The 23,869-nt window shown below is 38.9% G+C and overlaps 1 protein-coding gene across 1 annotated transcript in view; it reads right to left on the bottom strand.

The window, feature by feature from the left end:
- The window catches only part of LOC126074813 (proliferation marker protein Ki-67-like), a 42,946-nt gene that overhangs the window by 11,577 nt on the left and 7,500 nt on the right, over window positions 1–23,869 (bottom strand). Inside the window, exons 2-7 of the mRNA XM_049881614.1 lie at window positions 23,374–23,452; window positions 23,168–23,283; window positions 20,686–20,773; window positions 8,095–8,323; window positions 5,075–5,256; window positions 3,630–3,744 (exon numbers count right to left, since the gene is read on the bottom strand). Of these exons, the coding sequence (XP_049737571.1) occupies window positions 3,630–3,744; window positions 5,075–5,256; window positions 8,095–8,323; window positions 20,686–20,773; window positions 23,168–23,283; window positions 23,374–23,452 (809 nt within the window). The remainder of the gene's footprint in view (window positions 1–3,629; window positions 3,745–5,074; window positions 5,257–8,094; window positions 8,324–20,685; window positions 20,774–23,167; window positions 23,284–23,373; window positions 23,453–23,869) is intronic.

The following is a 23,869-nucleotide window of genomic DNA, read 5'->3' as shown; positions in this document are numbered from 1 at the left end:
AGTGTTTTTTTCTCTTCTTTTTTTGTACTTTTCTGATTCTCTAGGTGATCTTGAATCTCTGGGAATACTTTATTATGTCTCCATAGTCTTGGGAATATTCTTTTCTTTTCTCCTGACTCACGCGTGTTTTTCTCAGTTTTCGTACTTTTTCTGAGATCTTGGAGCTCTAGGGTTACTATACGTGGTTTCAACCATCTCTTCACAGCTGCTAGGGTAGTATTAGATGGAACATGCTCAAAATTTGTTTACTGATGAGGCATGCTATCAAAAATTCTGTCTCTAGATTTTTGAGTTTCTTTAAAGATTAATTAATCCAAATGTGATTCTGATAGAAACCAAACTGGCATAGGATATACTGAACAGTAAAATAACTCTTCCAACTTAAAATCTGCCAGGAAAAAAAAATTTAAAGATTCTCTGCACTGATTTAAATCTCAACTTCCTCCAAACATTTTCACAGTGGAAGCCACAGATAAAATAATGTAACATGAAAACTAAAGTCTGTGTACTTGCCATGGTACTAGTATGATACAATCTCCCATTGTATAGTCATATCGCAATGTCACGGATTGAATTATGTCCTCTGAAAAATGTGTGTATTAACTTGGTTAAGCCATGATTCCTAGTATTCTGTGTTTGTCCTCCATTTTGTGATTGTAATTTTATGTTAAAGAGGAGTAGGGTGGCATTGTAACACCCTTACCAGGTCATATCCCTGGTACAATATAAAGGGAGTTACCCTGTGGTGTGGCCTGCACTACCTTTTAACTCTCAAGAAATAAAAGGAAAGGGAAGTAAGCAGAGATTTGGGGACCTTATACCACCAAGAAAGCAGTGTCGGAAGCAGAGCGCATCCTTTGAACCCGAGGTTCCAGTGCTGAGATGCTCCCAGTCCGAGGGAAGGCTGATGCATCCATCACAAGGACTTTCCCCCAGAGCTGACAGAGAATGCCTTCCCCTGGAGCTGGCACCCTGAACTAAGACTTCTAGCCTACTGGACAGTGAGAGAATAAACTTCTCTCTGTTAAACCATCCACTTGTGGTATTTCTGTTACAGCAGCACTAGATGACTAAGACACATATTTAACTGAAAGTGGAATACAAGTGCCAACTATTGTTAATGACTCAACTATGAATGTTTTAAGGAAACCTTTTCACAAGACTTTGTTTCAAGAAACAGTTAAGCAGGGGTCAGAGCAAGATGCAGTATAAGCAGTCCGTGCCTCAAATTCCCTACAACTACAATAAAACAAGAACATATTGGAACATTAAATACCCTCAGAATTCCAGACAACTGATGAAGGACTAGAGGACCAAAGGGAAGTCTGAATCAAGTAAAAGGTAACACGCTAACTGCCAGAGAGCAGGGTTCACAGAGTATCTTCACCCCACGCTCCTCCCAGGCACAGCACGGCCAACTTGGGAGGGTGGAAGCCAGTACAGAGCACAGTGAGACTTGGAATTTTCAAACATTCAAGCACCATTTGGGGCCCCATAGACAGGCAAGCATAGGAAAGTGGTCCTAGGAAAGGGCACCTTGGCACACTGATACCTTGGTGCCCTGGCATTCCCGGAAGGGAACATCATGCAGCACAGAGTGAGACCAGGGCTCTACAGGCAGCCAGCCACCTGAGAGGGCACCGACAACAGTGAAGCTAGTGCACTCAGACCTAAGAAGGGACATGTCAAATCTGGGACCATGTGGTTCCTGGGAAGGAAGAGAGTGTGATATACAGCGAGACCTGGACTCTGTAGCTAGCCAGACAGCCATATGTATGGGTACCGGAGGCAGAGAAGACTACACACAAACCTAAAACTGGGTGCCTAAGGAAACTCTGTATCTCATTAAAGGGTTCCCTCCTATCCTGCCAGCATACAAGATGGAAAAAGCAAGCACAGTCCATGAAATACAAACAAAAAAACTACCTGGTTCACTCCCACTGAAGAGGGGAGGGGACACAAGTCCCCAGAACTGTTGAGTCGGTGCTGGAAAACTTGATAGCAAGAGTGAGTTTGATATTTGGAGAAGAGCAAGGAAATAAGGAGAAAGCGGGAAAATTGTATGATTTAGAAAAAGAGAAGATTGAGTCTTGGAATTAATTCAATAATATACTCAAATGCCTCAAGTACAACAAAACACAAAAAAAGACATCCATGAACATGAGAGAAAATGTCTGAATTAAAAGAAAACCATAAAAAAGCAAAAATTAGTTTTATGTAGGCCAGGTTAGTGTGAAAAACAGAGGACCTTCAAACAATGTTAAATATCCTCACAGAAAGTAAAGAACACACAGGAAACAAACTAATGAAAATCAGGAAAAAACAAACAAACAAGAAACTCAAAAGAAGAATACAGAAATCATTAAAAAAAAAAAAACTGGAATTGAAATAAATACTTGAAATGGAAAATACAAGGGAAGGATTCAAATTATATTCAAGAAGACAGAAGACAGAATAATTGGACTAGAAGACAGGGTAACTAAACATATCAAGCCTCAAGAGAAAGAAGAGAAAAAAAGCAACAAAAAGCGAACGAAGCCAAATGAATTGTGGGACTCAATTAAGGAAGCCAACATTAGGATTTTTGGATTTCCAGAATGATAGAAAGAGCTATAAAAATTTTCCAAGATATAATGGCAGAATATTTCCCAGACCTGAATGAGGAGTCAAGCCTGAAAATACACAAAGCCAGGTGAACTCCAAAAAGAAGGAATACAAAGAGGTCTACACAAAGATATATTTTTAATAAAATTTTTGAAAACCAGGGACAAGGAGAGAGTCCTGAAAGCAGCATGAGTAAAGTACAATATAACATATAATGGTCCTTGATAAGAATTAGTGTGGATTTCTCCTCAGAATCCCTGGAGGCCAGGAGGAAAATGACACCAAACTTGTTGCTATCTAGTTGATTCTCACAGGGATCCTATAGGCCACAGTAGAACAGCCCCGTAGGATTTCCAAGGAGTGGATGGTGGATCTGAACTGCTGACCTCTTGATTAGCAGCCGGTCTCTTAAGCACTGCACCATCAGGGCTCCAGGAGTAATGGAATGACATATTTAAAGTAGTGAAAGAAAAGACTTATCAACCAAGAATTCTTTACTCAGCAAAGCTATCATTCAAAATTAGAATGAAATCAAGACATTGCCAAATAAAGTTGTGGGAATTCATAACCACCATACCTTCTCTGAAAAAAAAAAAAAAATTAACGGAGTTTTGAAGACAGAAGAAGAAGACTACACAGTTATTCTTCTGCATGTGGGAAAGTAGAAAAAAAAAGAAAAAGAGATCTCCAATAAAGGTGATAAAACCAAAAAACCAAACCCAGTGCCGTGAAGTTGATTCCGACTCAGCGACCCTATATGGTATAGGCAAATATAAGGACCAGTTGTGTGTATTCTCACGGGGTAAACTTAATAGGGTCTCTATGAATCAAAATTGACTTGACAGCACACAACAACAAACTTAGCAGTTAAGTTCCACAAGCAATGCAACAACAAATGCATAAATAATAAGCACAGACTTATACTAACAAAGTATAATGATGTAGCCTGAATCGACTCAAAGGCACTGGGGTTTTTTTTTGGGGGGTGTCATAACAGCAGAAATGGGGAGGGAAGACTTTGTTACCTGAAAAATCTTCAGGAACTTTTAGATTTTCCACAGAAGCTGTCCCTGCTGTTGTCGTACAGGAAGTGTTTCCATAGCCTGTACTGAACACATTTGGAACCTGGTCCATTGGCACCTGTACATAAATAATAAATAAATAACAAAATTAACAAAACTCAGAACATAAAAGCACACATAATATTACGTTAAATAATAATATCATTGACGAGTAAAAGCCACTCATATTGTAACCTCATATCTGTGGAGTATGATTGCTTCTTTGTTTTTTCCTTATATCCTTATGTGTCTTTGAAAGTCCTGTTTTTCAACTTTAATGTGTGGTTTGCTAGTGCCTAGTTAACTAAGAATTTCAGTTTTTTTTAAATCATAAAGGAACACATGTTTTAGCCGTGCTACTTTTTTTTTTTTTTTTTACCTTGTATGTGAAGACCAAGGTAGAGATGGCTGTCATTCCCACTCATTAGAGGAAAAAGAAAGAAAACAATAGAGGAATTTCAGGGAGGAATTTCAGGGAGGAAGATGGAAGGAGCCTCCTGATGAGCGAGGGGCAAGAATGCTCTGGTCCCGATCAGAAGAAATATCTCCCGTGGCTATTTGATCCCCTTTGGTCTATATGGAAGGTGGGCTGCTCACTTCTAAGTCCCCCCAAAATGGGAGGAAACCACCCATCCCTCACCACTCCTTTTGGTGCAAAAAGAAAGCAGGGACTTCATAGGCCCTAGATGAAGGTGAGCTATGGAGCCAGACCTTTATACACATCTAAAAACGAGAGAGGACAACATAACCTAGGTATAGGTGATAAAAGGTTCTAAATAGCTGATGACATATAGTAGACGTGTTCGGTCATACAAGGTTCCTTTTCTTCACCCAACAATTAAAGACTTTAAAATAGTCTCAGAATTCTAAAGCAAAATGATACAAAAGTCCATATGGTTATGTTTTGGAGCCCTGGTGGCACAGTGAATAAGAGCTTAGCTGTTAACCAAAAGGTCAGCAGTTCAAATCCACCTTGGAAACCCTATGGTGCAGTTCTACTCTGCCCTATAGGGTCGGTATGAGTCAGAATCAACTCGATGGCAACGGGTTTTATGTTTTTTTTTTTAAGATACACCCAAATTATCTTCAGTGGTAAATTTTTACTAGAATTGCAAGGTCACTTATGTGTCCCCGTATGAGTGGCTGTCAGGGGACCTAACGAAGCTTTGCTATTCAGTGGAAAGGCTCCATGGCCTATCTGTGCCTGGCCTGTATTACAACCATAGTTAACAACATAGCTTTTTATTGTCCAGCGTCCAAATGGATGAGCTTTCCTTTAGACTTTTTTGTAATTTATTTATTTTGTCAAAAAATGACTTAATTGAAACCCTTCCTGTGTCAGGAGTTTGGAAAGACCCTGTACCAAGTATGTACACATGAAATATGAGTGAAAATACAGGAAAATTTACCTTAACGGTCTTCTTTAGAATAGACGGAAGCTGGGTCCCAAGAAATTTGTTTTTCTTAGGTGTTTCTCCTCTTCTCAGAGGCATGTTTGATGGCATTTGTTTATCAAATACTTCTGGTCTAAGGGTGCCACCAAAGGAGACCCTCTTTCTCTGTAAAGGTATTTGTTCTTTCTTCTTTTCTTCTTAAATAATAAAGGAAAAAAAAAAAGGCATGGAAAATGCAATGAAAAAAACAAATCCATACTTGTTGGTAGATGATGTCCGGTCGATTTTAACTCACAGTGACACCATGTGAGAGAGTATAACTGCTCCATAGGGTTTTCTTGGCTGTAATCTTTATTTACAGAAGCAGATTGCCAGATCTTTGTCCACAGAGTCAAGGTGGGTTTGAATCACCAACCTTTTGGTTAGCAGACAAGTGCTTAACCGTTAGCACCACCAGGGCTCCTTTAATTTATAACAATTACAATTATAAACTTATAATTTATACCAAATTACTATTAATTATTGGTAGCACAATATGGTGGATGTCATTAATGTCACTGAATTGTATGTACTTAGAAATGGTTAAAATGACGAGCTTTTTGTTACTTGTTTACACAATAAAAATTTTAAAATAAGTACCAAAACAATTTTTATCATGATTACTTACAAAAAAATCATGTATATGGTACTAATTAAAACATTACAAAAATTATAAAATACTATTTATAACTATTCTATTTAAAATTTATTAAAACCTAAAATCAACAGCACAGCTTCACTCTTTAGTAATGTTGATGAAGGTAAAACTGCTTCAAGCGTTCACGAGGGATCTGAGGACAAACTACTAAGAGTTCAGTCCCAACTGGACAGGACAATGATTTCGTGCAGAATACCAAAACATCCTAGCTAGACATAGCTTAATAAACTGATTAATCCAAAGCAGTGGTTTTCACCTTGGAGGAAGGAGGAGGATGAAGATGCCTGCTTTAGCAGTGACCTCAGAGAGATTTTGAAAAAGACATGTATTTGGGCCTCACCCCAATCCTCTCTAACCAAACCCAAAAAACCAAACCCTTTGCCATTGAGTCGATTCCAACTCGTAGTAATCCTGTCTATAGGACGGAGTAGAAAATGCCCCATATTGTTTCCAAGGCAGAAATCTTTATGTAAAGAAAGACTGCCATATCTTTTTCCTGAGGAGCAGCTGATGGGTTCAAATGATTGATATTTTGATGAGTAGCCAACTCCTTTAACCACTGGGCAAGCAGGGCTCCTTCGGGCCTGAGAATTTATGACCTGTGAAAAGTCCTCCAGATGAATCTGACAGGCACCTCCCACAACTTCAGCCCCACCACATGATCCGTGTGAAGGACTGGTCAGCATAAATCCCTTGTCTAAGTGATGCTTCCCGTTTGTAGACTACTAGGAAAACTTTGACTGACATGTACTTGTCTATCTGATAGACAAACACATGTCTCCCATATACTAGCCCTCTGGGGAGCCAGAGGACTTTATACTGGGATCATTGCACTAGGATCACTGGAGATCTTTCCTTTCTAAAAGCTGTTGCTGTTGTTAGGTGCCAATCTAGAAAGTTTCGACTCATAGCAACCTTGTGTATTACAGTAGGAAACACTGTCGGGTACTGCTCCACACTCACATCCTTGTTTATGCTTGAGCCCATTGTTACTATCCCTGATAAATACAGCAGATGTCAAGGAGCTACCAAGCCTACTGTCAAAGTCATATCACTGCCACTTACTGTGTGACCTTGTCAGTGTCCCCATTTGTAACATGGAGATAAATGCATTACCTACCACATGATAATTCCTATTGCACTAAGGATCAAAAAGTTTCAAGTCGTAAAGCATGTGGAAGAGTGCCTAGCACACAGTTACCACTGTGTAAGTCTTATCTCCTATTTTAATTGAAAGTATCCATGGTATACCATACTAATTCACTGTTTTACAAGAAACTGTTTGTAGGGTAGCCTGAGAATACAATGTAAAAAACATGAGAGCCACACATAAATTCAAAGATTCCCAAGGATTTCTTTTGACTTGATCCCTAGGATTAAACTCCCATGATAAGGTTGCTTTGTAGTTCATATCCCCTTTTAAAAGCAATTACTATATTTTTAAGAAAATAACACCCACGGTCTATATTTGTCTGCCAACCTCTCCCTACCCTGCAATGTATTTTCATAAGCACATTATGCTAATTTTTTTACAGCAACATGTGGAAAAAATGGCATATCAGGGCTTCTGAAAATACATCCCAAGGGGAGGGAGCCTTTGGCAAAGAAATATAGAAGGCATTTGTTATTTGCATAAAATATTGCAGTCTCCTTTCTGCTTTGGTGTAGATGAAAGAGAGCCCTGGTAGCCTAGTGGCTAAGAGCTCAGCTGCTAACCAAAAAGGTTCGAAGTTCGAATAGACAAGCAGCTCCTTGGAGACCCTATAGAACAGTTCTACACTGTCTTATAGGGTCTCTATGAGTCAGAATTGAATCGACGGCAAAGGGTCATAGGAGATGGAAAGGTGGCACAGTGGTTAAGTGCTTGGCTGCTAACTGAATGGTCAGTGGTTCAAACACCCCATCAGCTCCGTGGGAGAAAGATGTCAGAGTCTGCTTCTGTAAAAAATGTACAGCCTTGGAAACCCTATGGAGCAGTTCTCCTCTTTCTTATAGGGTCACTATGAGTGAGAATTGATTCTAGAGCAATGGTTGTTTTTTATTTTTTTTTATCTCCCTGGATATTCATTCCCTCCTGTTTACTTCCCTAACCACCTGCACTTCCTCTGTGACACCTGGTTATAATTATCTAGGTCTTCACTAATAATCTATCACTGTAGACAAGAATCATGTACCCTTGATGCCTAGTAGAGTGTCTACCACGCAGCAAATCAGTCCTGAATGAATTAAGGTATTTTATTAATTCACGTCTATTTTTTTTTCTATATATAAGGTAAAAAAAAAAAAATTAGATGTGTAAAATTTTGGGAAAAATACATTTAAGGTAAAGTAAACTTACCAATGCCTGATGAAGAATCATAAGAGCTGCTAACGCCAGCTACACTGATAATAGGAGATCCCAAGCTCATTGCAGACTTCTGCAGAGAAGCACTGTTAACTTTTTGATCAATATTTATTAGTAATTTCCTTATGAAATCTTCTTGGTGCAGTGGAACTTTTGTATCAGTAGGACTGTTCTCTTCAGACAGTTCTGGAGAGTTTGCAGGCACAAGTAAACTTCGTGGCTCCTGAGAATTGGCAAAATAAGAACAGCGATAAAAATTTCTTCCAAATACAGAAAGTTATAATTATGAAAATGTTCTTGCTTTTGATTATATTCTTTACCAAACTGCTCCTATTGACTTTTAGAAACTTCACTTGAGAAATAATACAAGCATTTATTAGCTGACTTTAAATATTCAATGGTGTAATGAAAAACAAACTTGAGGATTAAAATTATTTAAATAAAACCTCAAAGATTTTCATAACTTCCTTAAATATGTCTTCCAATATATGAAAGAAGCAAAGCTAAAATTAATCATCACCAACAGTAATTATCTGTTCACCCAGCATAGGCACAGAATTAGAACTTAATAATCAGGGTTATCAGTAACTGTCTATAGGACCCATAAGTTTAGGTCCATTTAGTGTGTGTATATATGAAAGTGCAGAAGTGAAACCGAAACCAAAACAAAAAAAAATCTCTTCCCATCAATTCCGACTCACAGCAGCAACCCTGTAGCTGACTGCAGGTCGTAATCTCTATGTAAGCAAACTGCCGCACCTTTCTCCCACGGAGCCTCTGGTGGTTTTGAACCACCAGCCTTTTGTTTAGCAGTCGAATGCCTTAACCACTGTGCAACCAGGGCTTCTTCCCAGAAATGAATGCAAGAGTGAAAACTGGGTATCCCCAGGCACTGCAATCGTGGAACATATGAGTCAGATTCCGGAACATTACCTGGCACACCCCATAAATAGTACCTTCACATTTTTGCATATGTAAATTTTGAGGGGGGTTAGACGGAGCAACTAAAGGATATCCTAAAAAACATGTTAAAATCTAATGGGGTTTCAAAGGAGGAAAATTATATCATCTGAATTATTACAGAGGGCAATTCAAAAATCTACCAAAGCAAATAATTTAATGTATTTCTTTATCCAATTTCAAATTTTTTGGCTTCTCAAACTATCAATGTGAGTGAGCAGTATTTTATTTCCAATATGACGAGAACTAATAATTTTACAATAAATACATATGAATTGCCAAAAATTTAAAAGGAGGCAATAGAAGCCCATTTTTATTATTATACTCAATTGCCAAATAATTACTCTGTCAATTTGCTATAATACTGTCTCAGTACTCACTTGTAATACTTATTTTATAGCACACCAGTAACAAAGAGTTCATCCACACCAGCTGGTGGCACTTCTACCCACAATTCAGCTAAATTTTGGGTTTGTTTCTGTTCTTGATTATCTAGTGCTGCTACAACAGAAATACGAAAAGTGGATGGCTTTAACAAACAGAAATTTATTCTCTCACAGTCTAGGAGGCTACAAGTCCATATTCAGGGTGCCAGCTCCAGGGGAAGGCTTTATCTCTGTTTGCTCTTAGACAAGGACCTTGTCATCAATCTTCCCAGGTCGAGGAGCTGGGACCCTGGGTCCAAAGGATGCACTACTCTCCTGGCTTTTGTTGCTTGGTGGTATGAGGACCTTCTGTCTCTCTGCTTGCTTCTCTCTTTTATATCTCAAAAGAGATTGGCTTAAGACACAACTTATCTTGTGGATTTTGTCCTGTTGCATTAACTTAACTGTTGATAATCCCAGCTCGGTAATATCATAACAAAAACCCGTTGCCGTCGAGTTGATTCTGACTCATAGTGACCCTGTAGGACAGAGTAGGGTTTCCAAGGAGTACCTGGTGAACTCGAACTGCTGACATTTTGCTAAACAGCCCAACTTTTAAACACTATGCCACAAGGGTTTCCAGTAACATCATAGACGTAGGATTTACAACACACAGGAAAATCACAGCAGATGTCAAAATGGTGAACAATCATATAATACTGGGAATCATGGCCTTGCCAAGCTGACACACATTTTTTTAAAAATAATTTTTATTGTGCTTTAAGTGAAAGTTTACAAATCAAGTCAGTCTCTCACATATAAACTTATATACACCTTACTACATACTCCCACTTACTCTCCCCCTAATGAGTCAGCTTACTCCCTCCTTCCAGTCTCTCCTTTCGTGAACTTTTTGCCGGTTTCTAACCCCCTCTACCCTCCCATCTCCCCACCACACAGGAGATGCCAACATAGACTCAAGTGTCCACCTGATGCAACTAGCTCACTCCTCATCAGCATCTCTCTCCAACCCATTGTCCAGTCCAATCCATGTCTGCTGAGTTGACTTCGGGAATGGTTCCTGTCCTGGCCCAACAGAAGGTTTGCGGACCATGACCGCCGAGATTCTTCTAGTCTTGGTCAGACCATTCAATCCGGTCTTTTTATAAGAATTCGGGGTCTGCATCCCACTGTTCTACTGCTCCCTCAGGGGTTCTCTGTTGTGCTCCCTGTCAGGGCAGTCTGCGGTTGTGGCTGGGCACCATCTAGTCCTTCTGGTCTCAGGATGATGTAAGTCTGTAGTTCATGTGGCCCTTTCTGTCTCTTGGGCTCATAATTACCTTGTGACCTTAGCGTTCCTCATTCTCCTTTGATCCAGGTGGGTTGAGATTCATTGCTGCATCTTAGATGGCCACTTGTTAGCGTTTAAGACCCCAGACGCCACACTTCAAACTGGGATGCAGAATGTTTTCTTAATAGAATTTATTTTGCCAATTGACTTAGAAGTCCCCTGAAGCCATAGTCCCCAAACCCCCACCCTTGCTCCGCTGACCTTCAAGAGCGCATTCAGTTTATTCAGGACACTTCTTTGCTTTTGGTCCAGTCCAGTTGCACTGACCTTCTCTGTATTGAGTGTTGTCCTTCCCTTCACCTAAAGTAGTTCTAATCTACTATCTAATCTGTAAATAACCCTCTCCCACCCTCCCTCCCTCCCCCCTCTCATAACCACAAAAGGATGTGTTCTTCTCAGTTTAAACTATTTCTCAAGATCTTGTAATACTGGTCTTATACAATATTTGTCCTTTTGCATCTGACTAATTTCACTCAGCATAATGCCTTCCAGGTTCCTCCATGTTATGAAATGTTTCACAGATTCGTCACCGTTCTTTATCGACGCCTAGTATTCCATTGTGTGAATATACCATGATTTATTTATCCATTCATCCACTGATGGACCCCTTGGTTGCTTCCAGCTTTTTGCTAAACAGTGCTGCAATAAACATGGGTGTGCATATATCTGTTTGTGTGAAGGCTCTTATTTCTCTAGGGTATATTCCGAGGAGTGGGATTTCTGGGTTGTATGGTAGTTCTATTTCTAACTTTTTAGGAAAACGCCAGATAGATTTCCAAAGTGGTTATACCATTTTACATTCCCACCAGCAGTGCATAAGAGTTCAATCTCTCCACAGCCTCTCCAACATTTATTATTTTGTGTTTTTTGGATTAATGCCAACCTTGTTGGAGTGAGATGGAATCTCATCGTAGTTTTAATTTGCATTTCTCTAATGGCTAATAATTGAGAGCATTTTCTCATGTATCTATTAGCCGCCTGAATATCCTCTTTAGTGAAGTGCGTGTTCATATCCTTTGCCCAATTTTTAATTGGGTTGTTTGTCTTTTTGTGGTTGAGTTTTAACAGAATCATATAGATTTTAGAGATCAGGCGCTGGTCGGAGAGGTCACAGCTGAAAATTCTTTCCCAATCTGTAGGTGGTCTTTTTACTCTTTTGGTGAAGTCTTTAGATGAGCATAGGTGTTTGATTTTTAGGAGCTCCCAGTTATCTGGTTTCTCTTCGACATTTTTAGGAATGTTTTGTATTCTGTTTATGCCTTGTATTAGGGTTCCTAATGTTGTCCCTATATTTTCTTCCATGATCTTTATTGTTTTAGTCTTTATGTTTAGGTCTTTGATCCACTGGGAGTTAGTTTTTGTGCATGGTGTGAGGTATGGGTCCTGTTTCATTCTTTTGCAAATGGATATCCAGTTATGCCAGCACCATTTGTTAAAAAGACTGTTTTCTCCGCAATTAACTGACACTGGGCCTTTGTCAAATATCAGCTGCTCATATGTGGATGGATTTATTTCTGGGTTCTCAGTCCTGTTCCATTGGTCTATGTGCCTGTTCTTGTACCAGTACCAGGCTGTTTTGACCACTGTGGCTGTATAATAGGTTCTAAAATCAGGTAGAGTGAGGCCTCCCACTTTCTTCTTTTTCAGTAATGCTTTACTTATCCAGGGCTTCTTTCCCTTCCGTATGAAGTTGGTGATTTGTTTCTCCATCACTTTAAAAAATGTCATTGGAATTTGGATCGGAAGTGCATTGTATATATAGATGGCTTTTGGTAGAATAGACATTTTTACTATGTTAAGTCTTCCTATCCATGAGCAAGGTATGTTTTTCCACTTATGTAGGTCCCTTTTAGTTTCTTGCACTAGTACTTTGTAGTTTTCTTTGTGTAGGTCTTTTACATCTTTGGGAAGATTTATTCCTAAGTATTTTATCTTCTTGGGGGCTACTGTGAATGGTATTGATTTGGTGATTTCCTCTTCGATGTTCTTTTTGTTGATGTAGAGGAATCCAAGTAATTTTTGTATGTTTATCTTCTAACCTGAAACTCTGCCAAACTCTTCTATTAGTTTCAGTAGTTTTCTTGAGGATTCCTTAGGGTTTTCTGTGTATAAGATTATGTCATCTACAAATAGAGATAATTTTACTTCTTCCTTGCCAATCTGGATGCCTTTTATTTCTTTGTCTAGCCTAATTGCTCTGGCTAGGACCTCCAGCACAATGTTGAATAAGAGCGGTGATAAAGGGCATCCTTGTTTGGTTCCCGTTCTCAAGGGAAATGCTTTCAGGCTCTCTCCATTTAGAATGATGCTGGCTGTTGGCTTTGTATAAATGCCCTTTATCATGTTGAGGAATGTTCCTTCAATTTCTATTTTGCTGAGAGTTTTTATCATGAATGGGTGTTGGACTTTGTCAAATGCCTTTTCTGCATCAATTGATAAAATCATGTGGTTTTTGTCTTTTGTTTCATTTATATGGTGGATTACATGAATGGTTTTTCTAATATTGAACCAACCTTGCATAAAAAAAAAAAACATACCTGGTATAAATCCCACTTGTTCGTGGTGGATTAATTTTTTGATATGTTGTTGATTTCTATTGACTAGAATTTTGTTAAGGATTTTTGCTTCTATGTTCATGAGGGATATAGGTCTGTAATTTTCTTTTTTGGGGGTGTCTTTACCTGGTCTTGGTATCAGGGATATGCTGGCTTCATAGAATGAGTTAGGTAGTATTCCGTCCTTTTCTATGCTTTGAAATACATTTAGTAGTAGTTGTGTTAACTGTTCTCTGAAAGTTTGGTAGAACTCTGCAGGGAAGCTGTCCAGGCCAGGGCTTTTTTTTGTTGGCAGTTTTTTGATTACCTTTTCAATCTTTTTTTTTTATGGGTCTATATAGTTGTTCTACTTCTGATTGTGTTATTTTAGGTTGGTAGTATTTTTCTAGGATTTCATCCATTTCTTCTACGTTTTCAAATTTGTTAGAGTACAATTTTTCATAATAATCTGATATGATTCTTTTAATTTCAGTTGGGTCTGTTATGATATGGCCCATCTCATTTCTGATTCCGGTTATTTGTTTCCTTTCCTGTATTTCTTTAGTCAGTCTGGCCAATCGTTTATCAATTTTGTTAATTTTTTCAAAGAACCAGCTTTTGGCTTTATTAATTCTTTCAATTGTTTTTCTGTTCTCTAATTCATTTAGTTCAGCTCTAATTTTTATTATTTGTTTTCTTCTGGTGCCTGATGGATTCTTTTGTTGCTCCCTTTCTATTTGTTCAAGTTGTAGGGACAGTTCTCTGGTTTTGGCTTTTCATTATGTATGTGTGCATTTATCGATATAAATTGACCTCTGAGCACTGCTTTTGCTGACTGACACACATTTTTGAGGAACAGAGTTCAATTCATAATATTCCACCCATTGGCCCCCCAAAATTCATGTCCTTGCCACATGGAAAACACATTCACCGCATCATATCGTAACAAAGGTCTTAAATCAAGTCCACATCCAAAATCCAAAATATTTCTCTTCGTCTGTGAAATCTAGTTTACTAGTTATCTGCTGCCAAAGTACAATTGTGGAACAGGCTCAAGCTAGGCATTTCCATTACACATGAGAGAAATTGGAGGTAAAGAAAGGATAACAGGCACCAAGCAAGTCAGCTGAATCCATTACATTAGCCTTGAAAATAATCTAGGCTTGAAAGTAATCCTCTGTTTTCTGATCCAATTAAACATTAGCCCTGCCCTCCAGACTCTGGTATTGGCCACACTCTTTGGGCTCTGGGCTTCAGCTCCACCTTCCAGGCCCAGTGGAAAGGCAACACTGCTCCCTTGCATGTGGGCAGCCCCATTCTCCTAGTCCATCTGAGTGATGACTCCACTCTTTGAGACCCTAGAAGTCATGTCTCTAAACTTTGAGACTGAGGCAGTTCTGCTTCCTGTGTTCCCCGTCTCTTCAGCTTCTGCTTACTGGTTCCTTGGCCTCTTTGCCCCTCTGGCTTCACTGCTTGCATGTGCCCTGTTTGGGCCAGTGTTTCAAAGCTCTTTAGCTCCACCGTTAAGTGCCTGGAGGCACCCCACTCCACCAGAAAACTTTTGCGAGGAGGCACACAGCTCTCTTGGTCCTTGGGCTGTCAAGCCTAGCTCCACCAATAAGTGCTCATAGGCACCCCAGTCCACCAGGAATCTTCCTGTGCAAAGGCACTCTGCTCTCTTGCTCCATGTGTCAGCTCCAGTGCCATCTTGCGCCGGTCTCCAGGTACTGCTAATGCCATTTCTCTGCTGCTGCTTCTGTGTTGTCTCCAGTGTAATGGCCCTCCTCACTTCCTTCTGGGTCCTCACATAATTTTCTTTGATGTCCATAATTTCACCAACAGTCTCTTCAAGGCAATCTAGGCTTTTAATTTTAGGCACTTTAAAACTCTTCCAGCCTCTCCCCATTCACTTTTCAAAACTGCTTCCACATTTTGGTATTTGTTAGAGCAGCACCCTACTTTCTTAGTACCAAATTCTGTCTTGGTTCTCTAGTAGTGTTATAACAGATATACCTGCTGCAAGTGGATGGCTTTAACAAAGAGAAATTTATTCTCTCATGATCTAGGAGGCTAGAAATCTGAATTCAGTGTGTCAACTCCAGGGGAAGGCTTTCTCTCTGTTGGCCTTGGGGAAGGTCCTTGTCATCAATACAGAGATGCACTATTCTCCTTGTTCTTCTTTCTTGATGGTATACGGTCCCCCTGTATCTCTGCTCTCTTTAAAATCTCAAAAGAGATTGATTTAGGACATAATCTAATCTCGTAGATTGAGTCCTGCCCCATTAACATAACTAATGCTAATCAGAACTCATTAATATCATAGAGGTAGGATTTACAACACATAGGAAAATCACTTCACATGACTAGATGGCAGACAATCACACAATACTGGGAATGAAGGCCTAGACAATTTGACACACATTTCTGGGGGACACAGTTGAATATATAACAGTTTCCTTATACGTACAAATAAGGAAAGATGGTGGGCAGTGTTTGCTATTCCTCAAAAACTACCTTTGTCCCACAGAAGCTGATGAGCAGCAGTCTCATCATTAAGGTTATGCCTTAGGTAAGAAGCAATACTTATCAACAGTGGAGACCTTGAAATTAAAGTTCCTATTGCTAATATCCCCCAACGTGTCTGTCAGTTTGTTGTACTGTGGGGCCTGCATGGTGCGGTGATGCTGGAAGCTCTGCCATTGGTATTCAAATATGAGCAGGGTCAGTCATGGGAGACAGGTTTCAGCTGAGTTTCCAGACTAAGACAGACTAGGAAGAAGGACCCAGAAGTCTACTTCTGAAAAGATTTAGCCAGTGAAAAACTTATGAATAGCAGCAGAACGTTGCTTGATATAGTGCCAGAAGATGGGCCCCTCAGGTTGGATGTCACTCAAAAGACGACTGGGAAAGACCTGCCTCCTCACAGTAGAGTCGACCTTAATGACGTGGATGGAGTCAAGCTTTAGGGATCTTCATTTGCTGCTGGGGTATGACTCAAAATGAGGAGCAGTTGCAAACATCCATTAATAATTGGAACGTGGAATGTATGAAGTATGAATCTAGAAAAATTGGAAGCCATCAAAAATGAAAAGGAACACATAACCATCGATATCCTAGGCATTAGTGAGCTGAAATGGGCTAGTGTTGGCTATTTTGAATCCGAAGAACAACTGGTTTACTATGCCAGGAATGACAGCTTGAAGACGAATGGCATTGCATTCATCATCAAAAAAAAATTTCAAGATCTATGCTGAAGTACTACGCTGTCAGTCATAGGATAATATCCATATGCTTATAAGGAAGGCCAGTTAATATGACTATTATTCAAATTTACACACTAACCACTAAGGCCAAAGATGAAGAAATTGAAGATTTTCACCAACTTCTGCAGTCTGAAATTGATCCAACAAGCAATCAGGATGCATTGATAATTATTGGAGATTGGAACGCGAAACTTGGAAACAAGGATCGGTAGTGGGTGATAGAAATAATGCATGGGATTGCATGATAGAATTTTTCAAGAATGACTTCTTCATGGCAAGTACCTTTCTTCACCAACATAAAAGGTGGCTAAGAAAAAAAATTTTTTTTTTTTATACACGTGGACCCCCTCATATGGGATAGACAGGAATCAAATTGACTACATATGTGGGAAGAGACGATGTAAAAGCTCAATATCATCAGACGGAAGAAGGCCAGGGGCCAAGTGTGAATCAGATTATCAATTGCTCATATGCAACTTCAAGTTGAAACTGAAGAAAATTAGAACAAGTTGATGAGAGCCAATGTACAAGCTTGAGTACATCTCACTTGAATTTAGAGACCGTCTCAAAAATAGATTTGACAAGTTGAACAGTAATGATCGAAGACCAGACGAGTTGTGGAATGACATCGAGGACATCATACATCAAGAAAGCAAGAGGTCATTAAAAAGACAGGAAAGAAAGAAAAGACCTAAATGAATGTCAGAAGAGACTCTGAAACTTGTTTTGGAACACCGAGTAGCTAAAGAGAAAGGAAGAAATGATGAAGTAAAAGACTTGAAGAGAAGATTTCAAAGGGTGGCTCGAGAAGAAAACTAAAGTATTATGATGACATGTGCAAAGACCTGGAGATGGAAAACCAAACGGGCAGAACAACACACTCAGCATATCTCAAACTGAAAGAACTGAAGTCAAAATTCAGCCTTGAGTTGAAATATTAATGGATTCTATGGGGGAAAATATTAAACGATGTAGGAAGCATCAAAAGAAAATGGAAGGATTACAGAGTCACTCTACCAAAAAGAATTGGTCGACATTAAACCATTCCAGAAGGTACCATATGAGCAGGAACCAGGAAGAAGTCCAAGCGGCACTGAAGGCACTGGCAGAAGACAAGGCTCTAGGAATTGATGGAATACCAACTGAGATATTTCAACAAATGGACACAGCACTGGAAGTGCTCACTCATCTATGCCAAGAAATTTGGAAGATAGCTACCTGGCCAACCAACTGAAAGAGATCTATATTTATGCCTATTCCCAAGAAAGGTGATCCAACTGAATGTGGAAATTATCAAACACTATCATTAATATCACGCACAAGTAAATTTTTGCTGAAGATCATTCAAAAGTGGCTGCAGCAGTATATCGACAGGTAACTGCCAGAAATACAAGCTGGATTCAGAAGAGCACACAGAACCAGGGATATCACTGCTGATGTCAGATGGATCCTGGCTGAAAGCAGAGAATACCAGAAAGATGTTTACCTGTGTTTTATTGGCTATGCAAAGGCATTCAACTGTGTGGATTATAACAAATTATGGATAACATTGTGAAGAATGGAAATTCCAGAACACTTAATTGTGCTGATGCAGATCCTGTACGTAGATCAAGAGGCAGTCGTTCGAACAGAACAAGGGAATACTTTGTGGTTTAAAGTCAGGAAAGGTGTGTGTCAGGGTTGTATGATTTCACCATACCTATTCAATCTGTAAAAAAAAAAATTTTTTTTTTTTTTATTCAATCTGTATGTTGAACAAATAATCCAAGAAGCTGGACCATATGAATAAGAATGGGGCATCAAGATTCGAGGAAGACTCATTAACAACCTGCATTATGCAGATGACACAAACTTGCTTGCTGAAAATGAAGATGACTTAGAGCACTTATTGATGAAGATCAAAGACCATAGCCTTCAGTATGGATTACACCTCCACATAAAGAAAACAAAAATCCTCAAAACTGGACCAGTAAGCAACATCATGATAAACGGGGAAAAGACTGAATTTGTAAATAACTTCATTTTACTTGTGTTCACAATCAACACCCATGCAAGCAACAGTCAGGAAATCAAAAGACGCATTGCACTGGGCAAATCTGCTGCAAAAGATCTCTTTCAAGTGTAGAAAAGCAAAGATGTCACCTTGAAGACTAAGGTGCACCTGATCCAAGCCATGGCATTTCCAATCACCTCCTAAATATGTGAAAGCTGGACGATGAATAAGGAAAAAACATAAGAAAAATTGATGCCTTTGCATTGTGGTGTTGGAAGAGAATATTAAATATACCATGGACTGCCAAAAGAATGAACAAATCTGTCTTGGAAAAAGTACGACCAGAATGCTCCTTAGAAGCAAGGATGGCAAGACTACATCTCACATACTTTGGATGTGTTGTCAGAAGGGATCAGTCCCTGGAGAAGGAAATCATGCTTCCTGAAGTAGAGGGTCAGCGAAAAAGAGGAAGACTCTCAATGAGAAGGATTGACACAGTGGCTGCAACAATGCGCTTAAGCATAACAACAATTGTGAGGATGGTGCAGGACTGGGCGATGTTTCCTTCTGTTGTATAAAAAAAAAAACAGCGTCGCAATGAGTCAGAACTGACTCAATGGCACCTAACAATAACAACATTGCTCATATCAGGTGCGCCTATGATATGTCTCCTAAGTCAGTTGATTCTTACTGGGTCATATTGAACTAGCTGGGAAGCTTCCTAAAATGTGAAAAATAGAAATTACCAGGAATAATCCTAAACATACAAAATCAGAACATTGCAAGGATTGGCCTAGAATTGTGTTTTAATAAAATGCACCACTTAGAATACCTGTTCTCCAATGATACACTCAAGTAATGAAAGAGTGTCTCACTTGGGAAAGGATAGTATTACTCCTCCAGTTTCACAGGACACCTATCAATCAAAACTGGGAAGCATCTTAGACACTCAGAATTTTCATAATGTGATTGACTTCAGACACACAAAGATGGATGGGGGCAATGACTGGGAGACAAAAGGAGTCACAAAATAAGATAAAAAAAAAATTTCAGAAATTTGAGTCTTATGTTTTGAGGTTGTTCCACCCATAGGTTGCAAGCAATAATATCAGCGGATCCTCTAGGAGTCTTTTACACCAAAATTGTAAGGCTGACTCGTACTCTTATTCTGAATAATAAATATGTATTTATTACTCAAAATAAATATATAGATAAGGAGCCCTGGTAGTGCAGTGGTTAAGCACTGGGCTGGTGTCATGCATTGAATTACATCACCCCAAAAAGGTGTGTATCAATTTGGCTGGGGCATGATTCCCAGTATTGTGTGTTTGTCCTCCATTTTGTGACTGTAATTTTCTCTTCAAGAGGATTAGGTTGGGACTGTAACACCCTAACTAAGGTCACATCCCTGATTCAATGTAAAGGCAGTTTTCCTGGGGTGTGGCCTGTACCACCTTTATTTTACAAGAGATGAAAGGGAAGCAAGCAGAGAGTTAGGAATCTCATACCACCAAGAAAGCAGTGCCAGGAGAAGAGCTGGTCCTTTGGACGCGGGGTCCCTGCACAAAGAAGCTCTTAGTCTCGGGGAAGGAAGGATGATAAGGCCAACAGACAGAAAGCCTTCTCCTGGAACCCACACCCTGAATTTATACTTTTAGCCTACTTTACTGTGAGAAAATAAACTTCTCTTTGTTAAAGGTATCCACTTGTGGTATTTCTGTTAAAGCAGCACTAGATAACTAAGACAGCTAGTAACCAAAAGCTCGGCAGGTTGAACCTACCAGCTGCTGCTCGAGAGGAAGATGTAGCACTCTGCTTCTGTAAAGATTACTGCCTCGGAAAACCTATGAGGAGTTCTACTCTGTCCTATGGGATTGCTGAGTCAGAATCGACACGATGGCAACAGGGTTTTTTTTTTGTTTGTTTGTTTGGTTTTTTGGTCTTATAGTTTTAGATTATTTTAATATGCTTAAATTAAATTTGATTTTAATACCATAGTCATATTCTCATATTATAACCAATGAGCCAACTCCCTGTCACTGACTTAAAGCGAGAAATCTTTCCTTAAAGTACATATAAAGGATTTTATATCGTCATGCAAAGGAATCAAAGTCCAAACCTTGATGATCTTTTCCATCACCTCTTTACATTTTTGTTCCAGATATTCAGTTGTGTTGCTTCCTCCAGGAACATGTCCACATTCAAACCTGGAGTGCAAAGAATGACAGACTGAGCCTCAGATGAAAATGTTATGTCCTGTGGTTAAAATTTCCATATCTGGTTAGTGTCAAGGTCAAGGAACAAACTTAAGACTTTGTTCCAGATATTACCTTGTTGACGGAAGCAAATGTAGTTAGTGTGTTTACAATAAACACTTAGATCTACATTGCCTCATGTCTCTTTTGGAACACCCTTGTCAGAGGATGGGGACCCAGAGTAATCTCTGAACACTGATTAGACTGGGTATGATTCAACAATATCCTCGGCACCATCAGTGGGTGAATCTAGTAGAGATTAAGAGCAACTATAATCGTGTTACTTCTAGTTTGGAAGGTAAAAAGCAAGACTGGTGGCTACTGTAAAGGGGGAAAAAAAGGATGTGGTCAAGGAGGTCAGCAGGAGGCAACTGATCCAGAATCCTAAGGCATGGAAAAGAGATGGGATTTTACTCTAAGTGAGATGGGAAGCAATTAGAGGTATAGGAATCATGTGACTTGCATTTAGAAGGATAATTCTGGTTGTGTGGGCAGAAGCAGAGAAACAATTCTAAGGAGCTTGGAGATGGAGATACCTGTTTGAGGGTAGAAATGTAGGATATGAATGGTGGTCTATTTCCAGATATACTTTGAGGTAGAGCCTTTAGCACTTCGTGAAAAATGTTACATATGAGACAAGAAGAGAATGGCTTTATGGGTTTTAAATAAAAATTAAATTGCCCTTTTGCTGATATGGGGAACATTGCAGGAGACAGAAGATATCAGGACTTTGGTTTTTGACTACATATTTCACATGCCCCTTAGGCATCTTGATGTAACATTGGAGATGGCGGTTGAAGTTCAGAGTGCTGCTGAGAGACTGAGATCACATGAGAAAAGACTGTGAAAGAAAGCAGAAGAGATGCAAGAACTGAGCTTCGAAGCACTAAAAGAAGGAAACAGCTAGGGAATAGCCAGTAATGGGGGAATCACAGAGTGTGAGAGTCAAAGGAAGAGTTTCAAAAGAAAGAAGTAACCAATTGAGTTAGACGTAGTCAAGATGAGAATGTAAAATTAACTGTTGGACTTGGCAGTGTGATGGTTATCTTAATAAACTATTTTATGGAGTTTTCCATAAAAGGAAATCATGACTTGGACACTCTCGGACTGAATATAGGCTCTAGGGAACGAGGGCTATAATCTGTCTGAACAACATTGGAACAGACCCAGTACATGGAAAAATCACTAGAGTTGTGTTTTTTCTCCTCCAAGAGTGAGGATCTCAGTAGGCAAAGAGAACCGATCTACAAATAAGGGGAAGGTTGTCTTAAGAAAGGCACCTAGATAATTCATTTTAAGAGGAAAGGCAGATATTCGACCACAGATACAGGTAGATTTGTAGATTAAGACAGTTGCACCCTATATATTTGGTGTGTCTGTAATGGAAAGTTTGGTAATATAGACCAGCTTTGGGACTGTTTTGTCTCTGGAGGTATAAACAATAGACTAAAGAAACATTAGGATCCAGGTAGTGTAATATGGTGCAGTCTTTAAAATAACTAAGTTTATTATGCCCAAGGAAATGAAAGGTGAAGAATTTTGGCATTAACAAAGTAGCAACCATAGTAGGAGATTTCAACATTCCTTTGAGAGTAATTAATAAACATGAGGAAAAAGAGTAAAATAGAAGGTTTGAATGTAATGGACTTATGTGGATAGGACACTACAGACAATAACTGTACAATACACATTCTTTTCAAACACACGATAACTGTACGATACAAATTCTTTTCAAACACATAGAACACATGAAATATATTATTTCATTTAGATGGAGTTTAATAAAGAGTGACAAACTGTGATATTTAGAGATGCATGCTCAGGTAGTAAAGGACCAAAAACTTTTATGACTTCGTAAACCATAATGGTGGTTTACTTGGCGAAGGGAAGAAGTAGAGATTAGAATACACAATGAAAGAAGCTTCTGGAACTCCTCTATTTCATGATGAGTGATGATCACTTGGGTGCTCACTTCATGAAAACTGAGCTATACAGTTTGTTTTGTGCCCTCTCCTATGCATGTATTTTACTATCAAGACACAAAAAGACTCATAGAGCTTCACATCCAGTCAGTCTTTTCAAATAAATAACAAGCTCCCTAAGGACCAGATTGCCCTTCTTTGGCATAGACCTGTGTGCTCAAATCCTTGAATTAAGATCACATTTAAGGCTCAATTTTCACACCTCCTAAATCCGTATGCCATAGATTAAGAAATTGTTGAGAATGACAATAAGAAACACTCTGACAATCATCAGCATTAAAGAAAGATCACAGTTGAACTTTGCAACTAGTTGATGATTAATCAGAATGTGCTGTTAATTGTAAACCCAATTAGTTTTACCTACCTGAAAGATCGATCGACAATTGTTATTATATCTCCGTTTTTTAGTACTACGGGATGGTTAACATAGGCTCCATTTAACTGCGTAGGAATGCTATCACTTAAATTAATCAGGAGTGCCTACAAGTGGAAAAAGGAGAAACATGCAACTAATAAATAGGTAAAAAGTAAAAACAAAAAAAGTTAAAACAACTTAGAAAAAATACTTACCTCCTGCTGTCGCATCTCAATTTTACAATGTTGTTTTGACACCATGGGAAGCTGTATACGGATGTCACACTCCGTCCCCCTTAATTAAAAAGAAAAAAAAAGGAAAAGAAAAGGAAGACTTCTTTGGGCTGTTGCACCTTTGAAAAAAAAAAAAAACTACCTCAAATTTTCAAAATAAAAAAGCACTTGACTAGTGTTGTTGATCCCAAAGTGTAATGACATTAAGCTACAACAAATTGGACAATGTAAATAAACTTCACCTTTGGCAATGTTTACAACTTTTATTTAAACAACTATTATAGGTATTTAAGACTTAGAGTAACTAAAAACTATGATAATAGAATATACTAGAATACAAACCTTAATCATTTGATTAAAACAGCCATGTTTATGACCCATAAATGAAGGAGTAATTTAATTCAGTTTGGAGAATGATCAATTTAATAAATTTTACTACTCTACCTGCTTTTTGATCTATAAACCATTGCATGTTTCA

The sequence above is a fragment of the Elephas maximus genome, chromosome 4 (assembly GCF_024166365.1).
Source record: "Elephas maximus indicus isolate mEleMax1 chromosome 4, mEleMax1 primary haplotype, whole genome shotgun sequence".
Lineage (NCBI taxonomy): Eukaryota > Metazoa > Chordata > Mammalia > Proboscidea > Elephantidae > Elephas > Elephas maximus.
Note: the sequence above shows the minus strand (reverse complement) of the source record. Positions and strands in the feature narration are given on the sequence as shown.